We start from the raw sequence: 19,893 nt of genomic DNA, 5'->3' as shown, positions 1-19,893 counted from the left end.
AAATCTGGCAACATTTGTTAGGGAAGTAGGTAGTTACCTGCATCTTGGTGGAACTGTATACACACAGGGCTTTGCTCAGCCAAAACCTCTCAACGCATGTGGCTGATTCACATAGCTAAACAGCTGCAGTTTGCCCACTTACATTTCACTGGTCAGAAGCAGCCATTTGAGGGAGAGCAATCAGACACACAAGTTTTTCCTTTGGCATTTCAGGGTGGGAAAGCAGGACCTGCATGTACTGAAACAGATTGGCCCGTAGAAACCCATGTATTTCTGCACTGAAAGAAGCACTCCCTGGCTGCTATTCTGAACTGCCTGACTCATCCATTCTCTGCCAGTAGGCCCACTACTAGAGTCACATCTGCTATATTACATCTTGCTAAATGTAACCAGAATATATTCTGACCCGGGGATATTCAGAACACCTAATGCATTTAAAGAAACAAAGAAGCCTATAGGAAATAGCTTTCCTCTATCAACAATTGGGTCCAATTTAGACAATTCCCCTTTCTCTTGCAGATTCGGGAGTACAGAGACCATGGGGACTAGTAACAGGAAAACTAGGGATAGCTTATGCAGATAGTATGCAAGAGTTGCCTAATTTCCTTCCATACTTTTTCAGTGAAAGCAGCATTGGAGCACACACACAATATTTCTCTTCCTGATCCTGGTTAGCAAGAATACATTCTCCAACCATGTAAATTATTGGGAATCTAAATGATAGTTGGAGCTTCTTTGGGGTTCCAGAACCTTTTTCACTTTCACATTCAGCATCTAAAATGCAAATCCTTTTAACCTTTAAAAGGATGGTATTCAACACTCATCCTACTCAAAAGTAGACCCATATAATAATCTAGACCCACTAGACATAACCTAGTCACGTTCATTATTTTTTAGGACTTGGTTTACTACAAGCTAAAAAATAGTATACAACATTGCTCAAAAATGGTCAATGCAAACTTCGTTCTGTTTCCAACTAATAGCAAGGCAGAAAAATACATTTTTCAAAGAGAACAGATTGTTCAAGGATCTGCTTAAGACTGCAAGAACACCAGAACCAGGAAGCTGAAGGCAAAGAGCGTAGTTTGAATACTGAGCTTAGTGACTGCAAATTGCAGTGGTATTATGAACAGGGAATGATGTGATGTTAGGGATCCCATCACTCTTGCTTGGATCTAGTTATCTTTCACACACAATTACACAAGTATGGCCTCTTTACTTTGGATACTTGTACAGTTTAATTTGCAAACAGAATTTTTATAACAAATTTCATTTTTCCAAATCATGTCTACTTGTAAACTTTTTTTTTATAGAAAACCCAGGGATAAAATGAATTTAAGTTGTGGAAGGCCTTAAATTATGTTACAGTAGAAAATACAGGAGGTAGAAGGTAACTCAAAAAACTAATGCAATGTTAGAATCAAATCTATAGCTCCTGTAAGCTACTAACACATGGTTTTAAAACCTAAATCTGGTGTTCTCTAATGACCATAGAAAACACAAACATAAATTTGCCATGAGAGCCCTTATATCATGCTTGATACAGGGAGGTAGGATGTAAGAATCAGGACACAAAGACATGAAGTTTTATCTACTGCTCCTGTTTGCTTTACTGTTTTTGACAACTTAGTCACCTTCTTCAGTTTCAGACTCAGATTCTGAAAGAAAACAAACAAGTATTCCAGCATGAGAACACTTTGTAAACTTATTCAAATGAATGCACAGTAAGCAAAGCGGAATTGCATCAGGCTTACTCACCTTCCTCAGCATTCTTGAGCCATTCTACAAACTTTTTCATTTGTTCCAGAAAGACACTCTTTCCTTTGGCAACATGTGCATCTTTATACCATTTCAGGATGGGTTCTTCACTTAGAACCTCAGCTGTTGAAAACAAAGTGGGGTTAGGGCAAGCAGTGTCTATACCGTCATGCAGCACAGTTTAGAAAACAGATGCCAAGTCAAACCATGTGTTTTCAAAGCACAGAAGTGCTTAAATGCAAACTCTAAAAAAAAAAACCACCAGTAAGTTTGCCAAGCCACGTTCCTCATGCTCTGTGGTCTTAGCATTGTTTGGGCTGTAAATTCCACTAGACTTGACCAGTTCATCAAGCAATACATTTTATATGTTGCTCAATCACATCTTTGGAACTGAAGCCTCATTAAAAAGGTAAGGGGACCCCTGACCATTAGGTCCAGTCGCGGGTGACTCAGGTTGCGGTGCTCATCTCGCTTTACTGGCAGAGGGAGCCGACGTACAGCTTCCGGGTCATGTGGCCAGCATGACTAAGCCACTTCTGGTGAACCAGAGCAGTGCACGGAAACGCCATTTACCTTCCCGCCGGAGCGGTACCTATTTATCTACTTGCACCTTGACGTGCTTTCGAACTGCTAGGTTGGCAGGAGCTGGGACCTAACAATGGGAGCTTCTGATCGGCAAGCCCTAGGCTCTGTGGTTTAACCCAAAGCACCACCCGCATCCCTTGAAGCCTCATTACGACACCCTATTTTCATCAACAGGATACTCATCTACATCTCAAAAAAGTCACTTGACATCACAATGGGGGGCGGGGTTCTGTTAACACTATTGTGGGCAGAAGACTAAGACTCTTTTCAACTGGCATAATGGAATTATGGGCTGCAGCTTTCTTCTTTGAGATTAAGACTTTACTGATAAGCATCAGAAGCTATAGCTTAAGTAGTTAAAATGAGTTAAAGAGAGTTAAAATGTTAAACTCTTGAGTGTTCTATCTTCTTTTGCACATGACTGAGTGTTAAACCATTACCTTTGTAGAAGAGCACCACTATTTTCTGGAAGGCTTTCATGAAGTGGATGTTGTCATAACAGTACTCCTGAATCTTGAGCAACAGAGTCAGTTCAGACTGACCTTGGGTTGTAAAGGCAGCAAGAAGAGGGCTGTATTGCTGTGAAGATTATAAGAACAATTACGTACAGGAAAAAACCCACACACGCTTTTATTCTGATCAACAGCTTCCCAGTTCTCCATAAATGTGCCTTTTAAATGTGTTGGAGAGTTTTTTGTATTACATATTTTGTGCTTTCATTTTGTTTTCTTATGTTGTGAACCGCCATGTGATCTTCAAATGAAGTGTGGTATACAAGTTTAATAAATAATAATGTTTTGCCTACTAGTTATGCACAAACTAGCATATACCAGAATACAGCTTAAAATTGGGCTTATCAGAAATCACCAACACGTAATTTGTCCTAAAATGGACATGTACATTTTCAAACCCTGCTGCCAGAAAATGCCTCTTTCATGAAGGGAAAAAATCCTGACAGCAAAAACCAGCTGTCTGGGAACTTCTAAGAGGACTTCCCATAGACTTCCATTGAATGAACCTTTTGTCCTCTGGCTGTTGCTGAACTGCAGCTTCTCATTGTTCCTGGCCACATTTGCGGGCGCTCATGGGCATTATAGTCCAGCAACTTCTGGAGGGCCCAAAGTTCCCCACCCCAGTCTTAGAACCATGCACCGCCAAGTCGGCTATTAGTGATTTCCATTTTCTTTTACAGACAAAGTAAGATTTTTCGAAATCCAGGAACTCAACATTTTAGGAAGAATGTGAGCCCTACATTGTGGCATTCAGGGTACACTTTCAACGGGCTTACACTGAATGAGATAATAAGCTTTTATTCAATCAGGAGAAATGAAGAGAATCCATTTGAAAAATCTAGTTCTCATTTTTATGCAGCCTATTTTCTGCATATCAAGATTGGCAATGCAGTATTATGACTGGGACCGTACAACATTATGCAGCGTAGAATATTTCTTTTTCGGGGTTCTAGCCACTAGCTTTCATTCCCTATCCTACTTTCCAGTGCACATTTTGTGCCCAATGGGCAGGTTCAGTCCCATATTGGCCTGTTTGGGGCTTTCCCTCTCTCCTATTTTTTTGGCGGGGGGTGGGGTGGGTTGTGGTGGGAGACACATTTATGTACAACCCCAGCTACATTCTTTTTTTTAAAAAAAATTTCATTTGATTTGTCTGCAAACCTCAGGGTTACCCCTAACATGACATCTGCATGAGCACCTGAAAATTCAGCTGGATACAGAAGGAATGATTACGTGGCTTTTGCACCCATGCCTGCACGGCAATAGACCCACAGAAGTTTGCTTATATGATATACTTTTTAAAAAATGAACATACAAATACCTTCAAGTGCTTGATGGCTTGTTCCGCTACTAGCTCCTCTTTTTTGTTCCATTCCACAGTGCTCATTACACTGGACCAGATAATGCCTATCACAGTCTGTTCTGATATGTTGTTTTTCTTCATCTCTTCCTTGACATACAAGATGATCTAGACAAGCAATTCCAGGGAGTGTTACATAACATTCTTCCACGTGTATTGACAAGCTTTGCTTAGATTTTCAGATATAGATTTCCTTGGGCCTAGAGATTAGCTTTGTTCTACCCAAGCAGTAAATGCTACAATACTTGGCACCGCCCTTGAGTAATAACAACTACTACTGCTACTACTACTACTACTACTACTAATCATTTATACTCCAGCCACTCTGGGCGGCTCCCAACAGAATTAAAAGCACAATGAAGCATCAAACATTAAAAATCTCCCTAAACAGGGCTCCCTTCAGATGTCTTCTAAAAGTCAGATAGTTGTTTATTTCCTTGACATCTGATGGGAGGGTCTTCCACAGGGCGGGTGCCACTGCCTGGTTCCCTGTAACCTCACTTCTCGCAGGGAGGGTACATTGTGCACCACCTTTTAAGACATTTCTGTCAAGACTCAGAATGTGAAATTCAAGACACAGCTCAAGGTGCGAACAGCCATTTCCCCATTCTTTTCTACAGTTTCTGCCTATAGACACAGGCATCTTGCTTCTCCTTCCCCACCCCCATTTTAGAATATAAAATCTTAATACATTTCTCATTGACCATGGAAACCAAGCACAGAAACTGGGCAGCCCAACTATGGTAGCCTTCCACCCTCCAAATTGCTTGGATCCCCAGCTACCACGAGCTATCAATGGCTATGCTGCCTGGGGATGGTGGGAGCTCTAGCCCTAAAACATCTATGGTTTGTGCACTGTAGCAACAACCAGTCCTTAGGAAGCAAGGTGAAACCAGCCAGCTGTGTCCCAAACCCTTGCCAAGGAAAAGGGATCAAATCCCTGTTCAATCACAGAGCTCCCTGGTCGGTGGCCTTGGAGAACGTCACCATCTTGCAGACCAGCTTTCTTCACAGGGCTTACTGCATAGATCAAGATAACCCAGTGCATGCTTTCCTGGACTCCTTGTAGGATGCAAATGTGATAAACACAATAGCATTATTCACAGGTGAAAAGGCTATAGCCTGAACAGGTACAAATGTATATGTGAGCATGCTTAACTGTTCCTGAACATTATCGTTATTTTCATAAATATCTGCAGTTATTTCAAAAATTATTAAACAAGGTTTCATACTTCCCACCTTGCTGTCAGCATTTTACATTGTGCGGACATTAGCGCAAAGTTAATTCGCCAAACACACTCGGAAAGAAAATATTTTAACAGCAAAAATTGTTACAGCAATTGAGACAGCTAGAAAACCAAGCTACTTTCACCTTCCCTGGTTGCCACGGCAGATGCCAAAGTTACGAAAAATGAGTATCAGAGACCAAAGAGGCTCATAAGCTATGAGCAGAGGAAACCAATGTACTTACATCCTTAAAGGGATCCCCACGTGACATCTGCTCCTGAAGTTCTTTCTGCAGCTCCTTACGAGCCCCTATGCACTGCTGGTTCCGGACGTATTCAGAGAGTTCCTTTAATCCTGCATCAGTGAAGTATTTTGTGAAGTGTTCAAGGCTTTGCTTGTTGGCTGGAAAGAGTTCCTGAAACATTGATATTGATTATTTGCGGTGTACTTTAAAAAAAGTTGCCCATCTCAAATTACTTTGTTTTCAGCAGCAAAAATAGATTATCTTATTTACTTACCATCAGCCTGTTGTCCATGTTGACTTTACGAAGACTAGCAGCCACTGCATTGATATCTTTTTCATTTATCCATGATTTGAACAGTTTTACTGCAAAGGCTGCTGAAACACCTGCATGAGGAGTTGTATGGTTACTTTTAATACTCTTGAAGAGGTGTCCTGCTTAATACTGTCCTACTATCAGATGTGACTTACCCTTGGCCCTCCAGACGTGATTGGACTCCCAACTCCCATAAGTCCCATAGAGCACGGCCAATGGACAAGAATGATGGGAGTTGTAGTCCATCTACATCTGTAGGGCACAGGTTAGCATATAAAAACACAGGTGGCTTTGTTGTCTCAAACTGTCAACAGATTTTGATAATGAAATCGTTCCTTGTGTATCACCTCCTGACTGGCTTCATGAGGAAAGGTTTTCTAGCACTCTCACTGGACGTGCAAAGGTCACATTGGATGATTAAATGGTAAGGTTTTGCTTCACTATTACTAAAACAAATGCACAGTCTGTTACCTAGTTCCTACTTCAACCTGTGAATCTTAAAAAAAATCTGGGTCTTGTAGTGTAAAATTCTGAGAAAAATACTCATATGCTAGGAACTGGGGTTGGACAGGACTTCTACTGGTGAAGAGAAACCTAACACACTGTGCAGGAATACACCTCTAAATATCAAAACATACAGGGAACACTTCCAAAATAGTTTACCACAATTACCTTCTTTAACTAGATTCTCATTATATAGACTGTTGAGAATTGACGCATTAAGTGTCCCATTGGCCAGAAGAATACCCGTCAGCATGGCCAGTTTGTTCCGCTCAGACTCTGAAAAACCTTTCAAGAATAGCAGCAACTGCAAAGGGTAAAAGGCACAGTCAACACCCTGAAACAAGCGAAGTGCTGAAATCATTTATGAATGCTACCATGAGATATAAAGGAATGTATCACTGGAAACAAGAAAAGGAATCCCTTTTGCGGAGTTTTTCTTATAATGACTGAAAGTCTTACACGGAGTTTCTGCACAGCCACTTACTCTGATGCCTATGGAGAACTATATCCTCCAGGTAACCAGAAAATGGAACTTTTATAAATGGGACAGAAATTATTCTTTTCTTTCAGGTCCTAAGTGACTAGCCAAGGAATATGTGCACATGCAGACTAAATGTTTTGCTAAATAGTAACAAACACACAAATATACAGGAGTATCTATAAGGCCATAGTCCAAAAAATAGTTTCAACTTGCAATACCTTTTTGACTTCATCCTCAAAGCCTTTTTCCAGGTATTTGTAACGCCTGATCAGCTTGTTAAAGACCTGAAAGACAAATGTTAGCAATTAAGACTATAGTTTTCATAGAAAAGGTGGGCAACCTGATACCTAGGGGCCATATGCAGTCCTGCTTTCATTTTATGTTCCCCTAGCGCCTTCAGAATCTTCCCCAGCAAGGGGATCCCCCAGAATCTTTGCATCCCAGCAGTAACTTTCTTTCTGTCAATTTCCTAATTTTGTCAGGCTTTCCCCCTCTCTATGTAATTTCAGAACAACTGGAAGAAGCAGTATTTTTACCTGATAAAATCAACTGATTTTTAAAAACTTTTTTCCTTATTATTTGACTTGAGGATAAGGAAATCCCGCCCCTCCATAATCCAGAACACTTTTGTCTCTGGCTGTGCCCATCACTGCTCCGGCTCTGGTCAGTGCCAGCAGGTACCCCTCAGCAATTAAGCCCTCAACAATCCCTGTTGGGCTCAATCACGAACTCTTTATACATGCAATCTGCTTTTTTGTGGATGTTTATATTGCAGGGAGGTAGAATCAAGAAAAGCCATTTTTAAAAAACCAGCAAAACAAACCTGAGCAAATGCTTGCATCGTTTCTAGGTCTTCCTGTGCTGCAAACACACAGACATCTGTGTGCATCATGTCATCTGCCAGTGTACCACCTGGGGCTATTGAGAAATTGGTGTTTAGTTTTACAAGAAAAGCTAACATTGGCTAAGATCACTTTCACTAATTAGAACAGCGTTTAAGTTTAATACAATGCAATGTGAAGTAAATCAACAGACAGTGAAAACCAACTACTTAAAGTTCAATGGCAAACGGAGCAAGATAAATATATTTCCCAGTGCTAAGAATTAGGAGCCCCACCTTTTTACAAGGATGCTAGTTTTTCAGGAAAACACTGAAGGCTGACTAGAAGCTTTCATCTTCCTAAACTGAACTGGATCATCAGTTGTTAACAGCTACCGTAAGATACTACGTCACTTCTGTGTTTTGCGAAGCCCTTCACAGAGAAAAGAGCTCTAATGCTATTATATTCTGGAGGGTACAGAGGCTGCATAATCAGTAGCAACTGAGATCATGACCAATGAATGGTTGGTTAGTTTTAAGATCCAGCCATGCAAATACACAGGCACGCTTGTAAACCAAAAAGCCCCTCTTAAGGTCACTTACCCAGCATTCCACCAGCCACCAGAATGTCAAAGAGTGTCTCTGCATAGCGGCGATAATCAAGTTTTGCTCCAGAAGCATCAAGGAATTTTGCTACTGCTTCCAAGTCACTGCCAGTTTCATTTAAACCTTGAATAATACAGTCCTGAAACTGAGTGGGGTCAAACCTCTCTTTTTCATCTGCAATAAATAAATAAATAAAAATTCTGTGAACATAGTACTATTTATTACATTTTTTAAATATAAAATCATATTACAGAGAGTGGCCTCAATTTAGGTACACAGTTCAATCAATGAAATTCATCACAACAAATTATATGGGTACAAATAACACACACACAACAAAGTGGCAGTTAGATTCAGGCTGGCAGTTGGAAAAAATAGTGGAGCCAGATAAAAAAATTTATTACTATTACTAGAATTTATATACCGCCCTATACCCAGAAGTCTCTGAGTGGTTCACAGAACAAGATAAAAGGATTTTTCTTTACTGATATTGTGAATGATGACAGCAAACTTGAGTCAAAAGAAGAAAGAAAGCGGATTCTAAAGAAGTATTACCTACTGTGGGGCCACTCTGTAATGCAGCTTCTCAATAGATGCTGAGGAACAGAAAGGTTGGAAACCTTTCTTCTTTGAAATACCCTTTGAGAGTCAGGGTTGACCAGGAAGTAGGACACTCAAATCATGCTAATTCACTAGAGAACAGTACAGTAGTGGGTAAAAGAGCCTTCTAGGGCTGGGGCATGACATGGCCTCTGTATATGTGAAGTCCCGAACCCAGTTCCCCAGTATCTCTCACGCTTGTTGTACAGGTTCATACTGCTGATACATCAGCCTTTGCCAGCCAGCTGCCCTCCAGATGTTCTCGACTACAACATCTATTTGGCTAATGCAAGTTGTAGTCCAAAACATCTCAATAATCACAACTCAAAGAAACACAACAAGTTTTGTATATGGACAACTATTACACTGTATGGCACACTGCTGAGATAGAAGATTGGCATTTAATATACCGCACATCAGGGGAGCATATTATGGCCATTTTCCACTTTAAAGTTACTGGAGATTTCCATTACACTTTGGAGAGGCCCATCACCAGGCCCTTTAAAGATCTATGCTTTCCCCCTTTTTGCATGATATATGGTTTGGTATTTTTAGCAAAATACAAAACAAACCCTTTTCCATCAAGAAGTGTGCTTTGTATTCAAAGAAAGTTACCTTTAAAAAGTTAGCACCCATGTTCTATAGATCAAAATAAAATGGTTCCACATCAGCCTTTGGCCACACCCTTCTTTTTCTGGCGTGGCACCAGTAAATTGACAATAATTACCTGAATTATCAACCAGTATCCAGCCCAATTTTCAGGATGTGGAAATCATGAGTACAGCGCTCATGACTGAGAAACCATTAAGGTCTGCTTCAATCTTCCACAAACATAGGTATTTCCCTTTCACTTTAAATAGTGATTCTGACACAAATCAGTTTATCACTGAGCAAGCTAACTCTCACCAGCAGTTCAAAGAGCTATTTCTACCTCTCGCCATTTTATTACATTCTGGTTCTCTCTATAAAAACCCTCATATGAATGCATTGCAGAAGTTCTCTTTAAACTCATCTATTAAAAAAAAAAAACTTCATGCGCTTGCCTTCATGAATTTGCTATATTCCTCAAGATCTTTGAATGGCCAGATTCTCAGCTTCAAATAAGCCACTTTTCTGTACTAGAACACAAGATACTCTCACTGTAAGATACCAGAAGTATACAACAGACAGAAAACTAAGGGCCACAGTCACAGCAAAATCATTTTTGGCATACCGTAAGTGCTGTCAGTTTGAGCACTCTCTTAAGCCAAGAATATCTGGTAAAAAGCAATCAAAATATCAGCTGCACCTGAAATCTTAATTAGCAGTCTATTTATAATGGGCTAAAATTTTAGTACCACCCACAGAAATTCAAAGTTGTTATAATTGCTTGCTACTCCACTTCTGAAAACATTACATGATGGTAATAATGAAAATTATAAATAAAATTTCTGAAAACATTACATGGAACTAAATTCCATGAATATGAGAGGATCTTCTTTCACTTATGACATTTAGAACTCAGGTATCAGTTTTCTTTGATCCTCAAGATACTGAGCATTTGTTATCCAAAGACTAATACAGTGGTGCCCCGCAAGACGAATGCCTCACAAGACGAAAAACTCGCTAGATGAAAGAGTTTTCCGTTTTTGAGTCGTTCCGCAAGATGAATTTCCCTATGGGCTTGCTTCGCAAGACGAAACGTCTTGCGAGTTTGTTTCCTTTTTCTTAAAGCCACTAATAGCCGTGCTTCGCAAGATAAAAAACCGCAAGACAAAGAGACTCGCGGAACGGATTTCAAACAGATGTAACCAGAACGGATTTCAAACAGATGTAACCAGAAAACACCATCGCTTACAACAAAATCTAAACCATGCTGAAAGGAGAGCCATAGATAATCTCAGAAACAACCCAAACATTATAATTAAAGAAGCAGACAAAGGGGGAGCTGTCGTCATCATGAACAAAACTGACTACATTCAGGAGGCTCGCAGACAACTTTCCAATACCGCCTTTTACACAAAATTGGACTCAGACCCCACACAAGAATACAAGAAAGAACTGAACAAGATTGTTAAGGAGCTACCCCCACACATCCAAGAACAGATCCTCACCAACACACCAACAGAACCTCGACCAGGAACTTTCTATCTTCTACCTAAAATACACAAACCAGGAAATCCAGGACGCCCCATCATTTCAGGTATTGGCACTATTACAGTGGGTGTCTCCGGTTATATGGACTCTGTTCTGAAACCATATGCCATCAGTGCTCCCAGCTATGTACGTGACACCACAGATTTTCTGAGGAAAATACAATCTTTAAATAATCTTCCCAACAATACTATACTAGATACTATGGACGTGGAATCTCTGTATACCAACATCCCACACAACGATGGTTTACAAGCTATAAGGAACACCATTTCAGATAAAACCACAGCGGACCTTGCCACCAAACTCTGCCAATTTGTCCTTACCCACAACAACTTCAAATTCGGTGATGACCTGTTCCTTCAGATCAGCGGCACAGCAATGGGCACCCGCATGGCCCCACAGTATGCCAACATCTTCATGGCAGATTTAGAACAACGTTTCCTAAACTCCTACCCACTCAAACCTCTCTTGTACCTACGATACATTGACGATATTTTTATCATCTGGACACATGGTCAACAGACCCTGGACACCTTTCACCAGAAATTCAATGATTTTCACCCCACAATCAACCTTACAATGAATCAATCTATGCAAGAAATACATTTTTTGGACACTACTATAAAAATACAGGATGGACGCATAGACACCACCTTATACCGTAAACCAACTGACCGACAAACATATCTACATGCCTCTAGCTACCATCCCAAACATACCTGTCAGGGGTTCAGGAGCAGAGGCAAGGGCAAGGGAGGAAACAGAGAGCGAGGGAGAGGAGGCAGAAGAAAAGATGAGTGATGACGACGACCCGAGATCTCCGAGTCTTTCCAGTGAATCAGAAGATTCACAGAAAGGAGCACCAGTGGCCAGGGCAAGGGGGGAGCCTAGGGGGACACCCCAGGAAGATAGAGCCAGAGGGGACTCAGAGGGGAGCAGTTGGAAATCAGGACCAGCGTCACCGCCAGAGAGCCAGGGATCAAGCGCTGGCAGCTCACAACAGGGGGGAGGGCACGAGTCAGGAGTGGCCACACCTCCATCGGGGAGCGAAGAAACGGTCAGACGGAAGGTGGAAGGTTGGGCGCGCGTGCCAAGTTCAAATGCACAGGAAGGTGGCGCAGTAGGCAGCCCGGAAAGGGAGCCAGGTCCTAAAGCCCGCCGAAAGGAGGGAGAAGAGTCAGGGGGGTCAGCGTCAGCGTCAGAGGAATCCCGGAAGGAAGAGACCCCGGGGGGCAGAGGGACCCAGAGAAGAACAGTCAGGCGGAAAAGGTGGAGCAAGGCTAGGATATTAAGTTGGTGTACAAGGGGCGGAGACTCAGATGGAGCTTCGCCGATCTAACCATGAGACGTAGAGTTGCACGCAGCAGCTTGAGAATGGAAACTGTAACTCAATAAAGACTTTTATTTAATGATCGCTGGCTAGCGTGATCCTCTGTGAGCTAGGATCTGGAAGCAGCTCTGACAATACCAAACAGTCCATTGTATATAGCCAGGCACTACGTTACAGCCGCATCTGTTCCAATTCTACAGACAGAGACTCTCACCTAAGAGATCTACAGCAAACCTTCTCAGAACTAAAATACCCAGCAGATGAAGTTAGACAACAGATCAACAGAGCCAGACTGATACCCAGAGAGAACTTGCTGCAAGACAGACCCAAAAAAGAAAATAACAGAACTCCACTAGTCATCACATACAGCTCCCAAGTTAAAACAGTTCAACGCATCATCAGAGATCTACAACCTCTCCTGGACAATGACAGTTCTCTTTCTCAAGCTCTGGGAGGAAGACCTTTCATTGCCTACAGACAGCCACCCAATCTTAAACAACTCCTAACCCACAATAATACTACAACCAGACTTAACACGGACACTGGCACCAGAGCCTGCAATAAACCCAGATGCCAACTTTGCTGCCACATACACCCGGACAACACCATTACTGGCCCCAACAACATCACACATACCATCTCGGGACTATTTAATTGCTCATCGTCTAACATTGTGTATGCCATCAAATGCCAACAGTGTCCTTCAGCTCTCTATATTGGACAAACAGGCCAAACCTTACGCCAAAGAATAAACGGACATAAATCTGACATCAAGAATCACAAAACAGAGAAACCAGTAGGAGAACACTTCAATCTCCCAGGACATTCTATACAAGATCTCAAAGTAGCTGTTTTACTACAAAGGAATTTCAGAAATAGACTGGAAAGAGAAGCTGCTGAATTACAACTCATTACCAAACTTAAAACAATAGAGAAACCTGGTCTGAACAGAGACATCGGATTCTTATCTCATTATACATGACTAAGCCATTTCTCACCTTCTCACCCCTTGCCTTTTCCTGTAAGACCTATTACAGTCGTTAAGAGTCGTCAACAGGCTCATCTCAGCTATCTGCCAATCTCCGATTCCCACCACCCTTCTAAGTAATACCCCTCCCCACCTTCTCAATATATAGAAGGATCTGGTAACTTCTGTTTCAGTGTATCTGAAGAAGTGTGCATGCACACGAAAGCTTATACCAAGAACTAACTTAGTTGGTCTTTAAGGTGCTACAGGAAAGAATTTTTTACTTCGACTATGGCAGACCAACACGGCTACCCATCTGTAACTGGATTTCGTCTTGCGAGGCACCACTGTACCACAGTATTATGTCATGTGTGCACTCCAGCTCACCCACCATGTTTCAGCAGATCAAGACCGTACTTATCTATTTCTGCTTCCGGATCCCACTCCCACCTACTAATTTGTTTATTGGAATTCCACCTTTTTCACTCAGTTCAGTTTCATTCTTTCTCACTTATTTGAGCAGAGCAGTACTAAACAGCAGATTACACTCTTTTCCCTAGAACATCCTGACATGAAGTGTGCAGCTCCTTCAGTTTCAAAGGTTTAACAAAAACAAAACAAAAAAGCTGGAATGTCCACCATAAAATTGAACGTGGATTACAGAAATGAGTTCAAATAAGACCTCGTATCATGGACCTATCCCAACTCTAAGTATTAGATTCAGGGTTCTGGCTCAATGACAATAATCAATTTTGTGATGTTTTTATGCTGGCACAGAAGTTCATGTGCTATATCTTTTAAGTCATAGGATCAAGATTTGCTTTCACCTTCACAAGTCATTTAACTGAAACCATACAAAAATAATCTTTAAAATAACAACATTTCACTTTAGAATTCATTAAAGCTACACTTTTCTCTCCTTTTCCTGAAGAAACACTGAACAGACAAACACTCCTTTACATAATTACTACCCACAAGTTAGTATTCCTGTGCTTTCTGGCATGCCACATAGCAACTTGGCTGAACTATTTATATGTCATAGTAGCAAGCAAGAGATATACGCCCTGTGCAGAGGCAAAATTAAGGCCCTTTCCTAGCCATAACACCTTTGAAAGCTCGTAGTTGACTGGCTTGAAGAAAAGTTAAATATAGCACCTACCCATCTAAAACAAACATCTCTCCTAAAGCCAAGCATTAAAGAACCATGAAAATTTGAATCCATGGGTAGAAATACCATATGGCTCCATGGAGCCTTCAATGTAGGGTTTCTCAGGGTTCGATTGTATTCCCCCTAGTATTTAACATCTACATGAACCAGCTGAGTGGGGTTATCTGGAGTTTTAGAGTATGTTGCCAGCAATATGCTAACGACACACAGCTCTTCTTCTCCTTTACATCTGCAGCTGTGGCAGTGGATGTGTTGGACCATTGTCTTGCCTAGATAATGGACTGGATGAGAGCCAGAAACTAAAACTCAATCCAGATAAGATTGAGGTACTGTTAGTGGGTGGTTCTCTTGACTGGATGGATAGGAGGTTGCCTGGTCTTGATGGGATTACATTCTCTCTGGAGGAACAGATACCCGGGTTAGGGCTACTTCTGCATCCATTGCTGCTGCTTTTCCCAGGCCTTTGGCTAATGAGCCAATCTATGGCCTTCTAAACTGTGTGTAGATTGTTGTTTTTTGTTTGTTACTATGGTATGTATTTTAGTGGTTTTATACTATCTGATATTGTAAACCACCCTGTGATCCTTGGGTGAAGGACAGGTGCGGAAGGGTGCATACAGGATTAGACAGAGAGGAAGGGGGAAGTCCTGCTGCATGGGCATAAGTCTATTTCACTCATGCTAGGATGCTGCTGGATACAACTCGCAGTGAACAATTTTGTTCAAGCTCAGTATGTGAGACCATCAGTGTGTCAGATAAATCAAAGGCTGCAATCTGATTTTTAAACAGACTAAAAACCTATCACTGGGAGACAAAGGAGAATGGGTTCATTAGTTCACTGGCTTTAATAAAATTAAGATTTTAGGTCAAAGTATATTTTTGTTTAAAACAAATATTTTTATTTTAAAAGCAGGTGATAAGTGAAGAAAACAACAACAAGGATATTGACACTACTCTCACTGTTGTGTTATATATAAGACATAGCTGCCTTAATATAAAGAAGGTATAGTTGATCAAAGATCAATCCTAAAGACTTTCCACCAAACTGTCAATGCAGCTTTCTCTGTGTGTGTGTGTGTGTGTGTGCGCGCGCGCGCGCGCAAAAACACACACAATACAGACCACAAGCAAACTTTCTCTCAGATGTCCAACTGTATTAGACAGAAACAATTTAAGCATACATATAATTAGCTTACCTCTTTTCCTAGTTTTAAAACGCTGGCCTGATAGCGTTGGCTTTTGCTGCTTTTGATTATTCATAAAAGACACCCTATGGAAAGAAACAAAATTTTCAAGATGTATCAGTTAAACAGATCATCCCTAAGAGTTTGGGAAGACTTCAGTTAAGCACCTGCCAGCTAGCTATTGGCAACATCCTAAAAATGCATCTTAATGGTTTCCTAACTATTTTTTTCTACTTTAACATTTGGAAACATTAAGTGTTTACAAACCTTTTCCTAGGTTTCAAAATATATAACAGACTTCAGGTTCTATGATGCCTAAATTGAATAAATCTGGGCTGAGAGATTAGAAACATGCTGCGTTTTTCTTCCTCCTTTCCCCCCTTGCATAAGAATTCCCTTCTCCCTTTCCCAGTTGGTTCTTACCACAGTTTTCCCTAAGATCTAAATTGAACCAACTACAGTATGGTTAGAACAAATCAAGCATTGCCATGATCTGAATCTATGGTTTGAAGAGCAAATAGTTTGACTTCTGAGGTGAGTAGTTGATACTGGACCAGCAGTTATCAACACAGCAGAGCGCTGGGGCTGAGACCAAGAGACTATAAAGGCCTATTAATGAACTTGGGGTCAACCTTAACTTGGAATCGGGGGACTTCCAACCGCATGATTTTTACCAGTACTCTGCCTAAAATTAAGTAAGGCCATAATTAAGTCAGGACTAGCTCCTTGATAAAGTGTTCTCTTGTGGGCCCTTTCCTATGTCAGTGGGCTCCAAGCACTGCTGGCTAAATGGTGCAGCAATCTTTTTATTTCAGTGCAATGCCCCACAGCAACACTAGGCTAGGGGCACTGTGATAGATTTTAAGTTGGTTAGATCCAGTTGCCTGACACTGCCTGCAGTGAGATGAATCATAAGATGAATGTATCAAGATAGCCAAGGGGTACGTGGCTATGTCCTCACACCTCGACTTCATAATTATAAGTAAAAAGAAAGGCTCTCAGTCCAAACGTATTAATTGCATGTATAGAATCCAGCCTTAACACAAAAAAGCAAAAGCATGAACTGCATTTAAGGCTTCATGGGAAAAGGGAGGGGTTGGGGGGGCAGGCGGAGCAGCAAGAGTATCACAATGTTTAAAGCCCTGTCCATTCCAGATTAAACTGTAAGCAAGAACGAGAGGGGTATTTTAAAGGGGCATTTGTGGTCCTCTGTATACCCCAACAAGGCTGTAGTCCTATGAACACTTCCCTGGAACTAACTGCACCTGAACAAAATGGGATGATTCTGAGCAGGTGCGCTTAGGATTACAGTACCTGCTCTTCCAAAAAATCATAGCTGTCTATAAAACAAAAGGCAGGGCCAACATTCCTCCGGCATGTTTCTAGGTATTGGGGTGTGAATGAAGTTTTGGGGATGGGCCAAAATTTCTCAAAATTCCTGAATGCATTCCGGGAGCATATAGCATAACCAGACTGAAACTAGCTATCCTCTTTCTCGTTTTTGGGGTGGCAGGGCTTGGATTTTGAGGGGACCAAACTTACCAGCAACCCCATGGCTACTGCTTAGCTAGGGGAAAGCCCCCCCCCCCAATCGCATGTGCCTTGGAATAATGTTACATCAGGACAGAGTATCAATTCAGGGTGCCAGGGGAGAAGGAAAATAACTTAAGATGCCCTTCACACTTTTGCAAAAAATGCAGGGGGGGGGGATGCAAAAAGCTGTTTTATCCACAGGGCTCATTTCACCCATCCTCGTGGTATTTAAAACTCCTCCTTTCCCCACCATGGTCTCTCCCAAAAAAAAATCCACCACCAAGAGTCACGAGCGCATACAGATTTTGGAAAACGTGCCAGCTAATCATCTTGCACTGAAGCAAAAAGGCTGAGAAATTCTGACACTCAAGGCAGTAGAAACATGAGATGATTGGACCCTACTGAACTTGAAGCATGGGAACCCCCAACAAAAAATTATAATTTGGCAAAATATTTGGACTTTATGATATGTATTTGTACAATCTGGAATATTCAATGTGATGCGATTGGATTATTAAAATGGAAAACTTAATAAAAATTATTATTATTTTTTTAAAAAGAGAAATTCTTTTCAAAATGCAATCGCCAAACGTTGAGTCCCCTCCTCCTCCTTCCCCCCAGGCTCCACCCACTCAGCCCCGGGAGGTGTCCCCACCCTTCACCCCCCATCTACAAACACGGGTAGGCCGTGTGTACGTATTTTTTGTGTAGTTGTGGGGGGGGGGTGCCCCGCCTCGTGCCGCTGCCTGGGCCGGAAACGGGCCTTTTCCCGGAAGACTCTTCCCTCAGCCGACCCGAGGCGCCCTCCTCCTTCCCTCCCTCACGGCCTACCCACCGAGCCCTCCGGGCGGAGGCGGCCGCTGCAGGAGCTGGAAGCGATGGCCCCGGAAAGGAAGGGAAGGGGGAAGTCTCCCGCTAGCGCCGCCGCCCCGGCTAGGCTTGAGTCCCGCGCTGCTGCCCCTCCCGGCCACCGCCACAGCCGCGTCCCCTCCCTCCCTCAGCGGCGTCACTGCCCAACAGAGGCCGCCGCTTTGTTACCCGCCAGGCCGGGCCGGGCCAGAGGGCGCGGGCGAGTGAAGGGAAAGGAGGGGGGAGGAGAAGGAGGGGAGAAGCAGGCCCAGCAACCGGCCCTGCCAGCGCGGCCGTTACGGGCCAGCCTCGCGCCGCGCTCCCCGCCCAATCAGCGCCCGCCAAGCCGCGTTCTCTCCCCACCCACCCCCATGCTATCAATCCCGCCGCGCGCCTCGGGCCTCACCGACTTTTAAGGCAGGAAAGGAACGTCCAAGGAGCACGAGCTTGACTAAGCGGCGCGACGGAGGACGGAGAAGGCGGGCGGTCTGAAGCGGCTTCAAGTCTCCACCCCTTTTCCTCTTCTACTCCCCCTCCCCACACAACCTCCCCCGCGAGGAGAGGAAACCACGCGAGAACACGCGGGTGACGGGCAGGAGAGAGGAGAGGCCTGCTGGGAAGGAACTATTATTCACAGCCGTCACACAGTGGGGGGAGGGGGGAGAGAGAAGAGAAGCGCGTCGTGCTGAGGGTCGAGTGCGTGACGCCGGCTGGCCCTAAAGGGTTTTGTTTTATTATTGTGGGGGGTTGATTATTTCCTCATACAGAGAGGGAGTTCAAGTTAAAAATGAAGCAAATGTGTTTGTTTTACCCTACCCCCGTTTATTTCGGAAATGGGCTCGTCCAGCTCGCCCCCTTCCGAACTACGTCACGTAGCAATGGGCTGCTTTCCCTTGGGCGGGGTTTGAAACGAGACTCTGCTCTCCTCTTCCACCTCCCCTCCCTAAGTGGACGCGTCCAGGTTCGTTCTTTTCCGGGAATGGCCGGGATACTTCGTGGCGCAATCCATTGAGCCGAAGTAGGGGGACTGAAGCGGCGGTGGAGCCCAGGTGGTTATCACCGTAAGAGGAAGCAGCCCAGACTTTCTGGTTTGCTTTTGAAGTTTCGTCTGTCTGTCTGTCTCGCAACAATGAGAGCTTGCAAAATAAATAAATGGTGCTTATGACTTTTATTGTTTCCGCGTTTCTATATGTATGGTCTACTTGAGATTCCTGCATTGCAGGGGGGGTTGGACTAGATGACCCTGGGTACCCCTTCCAACTCTACAGTGATTTGGTGGCAGCGGATTCCATCAGCCAAAGGAAAAAGGGGGAAGGGAAAATATGCAAAGGTTCATTTGCTTTTAAACGCAGTCGGGTTTTCTAGTGTGAGGAAATCGTAAATTATCTGGCGCTTCCGGCACTGTCCATCATCATCATTAATAATTATTCCCGTGTTGCAGGTGGGGTACAGGATTCGAGACAGATCACTCATGCCTTCATTACAGGGGCTGGAGCCGAAATTGGGTTACAACAACCCTGGTCTGTAGTCAGGTGGTGATATCCTTACGGTTGGCACACCAACCAATGGCCTGGCCAAGTTGTGTCAAGCTGAAATGCATTATTACTTGATCGTGGCAAGGTATCTCATGTTCTGAGAATGCTGCTCTGTAGGGCGAGGGGGGGGTAATGCTTTGCTTTGCTATTGCCTTTATTATTTTTTAAAATCTTGTGTTTT

The 19,893-nt window shown here is 42.9% G+C and overlaps 1 protein-coding gene across 3 annotated transcripts; it reads right to left on the bottom strand.

Moving 5' to 3' along the window:
• Positions 1 to 1,214: 1,214 nt before the first annotated feature.
• On the bottom strand, positions 1,215 to 18,740 carry BZW1 (basic leucine zipper and W2 domains 1). Of its 3 annotated transcripts, none has more exons than XM_081018158.1 (12): positions 18,584 to 18,740; positions 15,808 to 15,881; positions 8,408 to 8,584; positions 7,808 to 7,902; positions 7,203 to 7,268; positions 6,672 to 6,807; positions 5,961 to 6,070; positions 5,687 to 5,857; positions 4,177 to 4,323; positions 2,784 to 2,922; positions 1,759 to 1,881; positions 1,215 to 1,658 (listed from the first exon to the last, which is right to left on the bottom strand). In XM_081018158.1, exons 2-12 carry the CDS (start codon positions 15,869 to 15,871, stop codon positions 1,627 to 1,629), a joined length of 1,260 nt encoding a protein of 419 aa, XP_080874284.1. In that variant the 5' UTR covers positions 15,872 to 15,881; positions 18,584 to 18,740; the 3' UTR covers positions 1,215 to 1,626. The 3 variants fall into 3 exon arrangements, with proteins under 3 accessions (XP_080874284.1, XP_080874283.1, XP_080874282.1); XM_081018157.1 differs by having other exon boundaries at positions 18,588 to 18,729; XM_081018156.1 differs by lacking the exon at positions 18,584 to 18,740 and adding an exon at positions 18,164 to 18,322.
• Between the last annotated feature and the right edge of the window lie 1,153 nt (positions 18,741 to 19,893).

The sequence above is a fragment of the Podarcis pityusensis genome (genome assembly GCF_964106645.2).
Source record: "Podarcis pityusensis genome assembly, chromosome: 1".
Taxonomy (NCBI): Eukaryota; Metazoa; Chordata; class Lepidosauria; order Squamata; family Lacertidae; genus Podarcis; species Podarcis pityusensis.
The sequence above is the reverse complement of the archived record's forward strand: the minus strand, read 5'-3'. Positions and strand labels throughout refer to the sequence as shown.

What these genes read in the sequence shown, in the direction of transcription:
- BZW1 (XM_081018158.1), bottom strand. Translation starts at nt 15,871, where the DNA reads ATGAATAATCAAAAGCAGCAAAAGCCAACGCTATCAGGCCAGCGTTTT. An exon ending in CGATGCAAGCATTTGCTCAG is followed by an intron (nt 7,269 to 7,807) that starts GTTTGTTTTGCT and finishes TTTGTCTTTCAG; the next exon opens with GTCTTTAACAAGCTGATCAG. An exon ending in AAGCCATCAAGCACTTGAAG is followed by an intron (nt 2,923 to 4,176) that starts GTATTTGTATGT and finishes TAATCTTCACAG; the next exon opens with CAATACAGCCCTCTTCTTGC.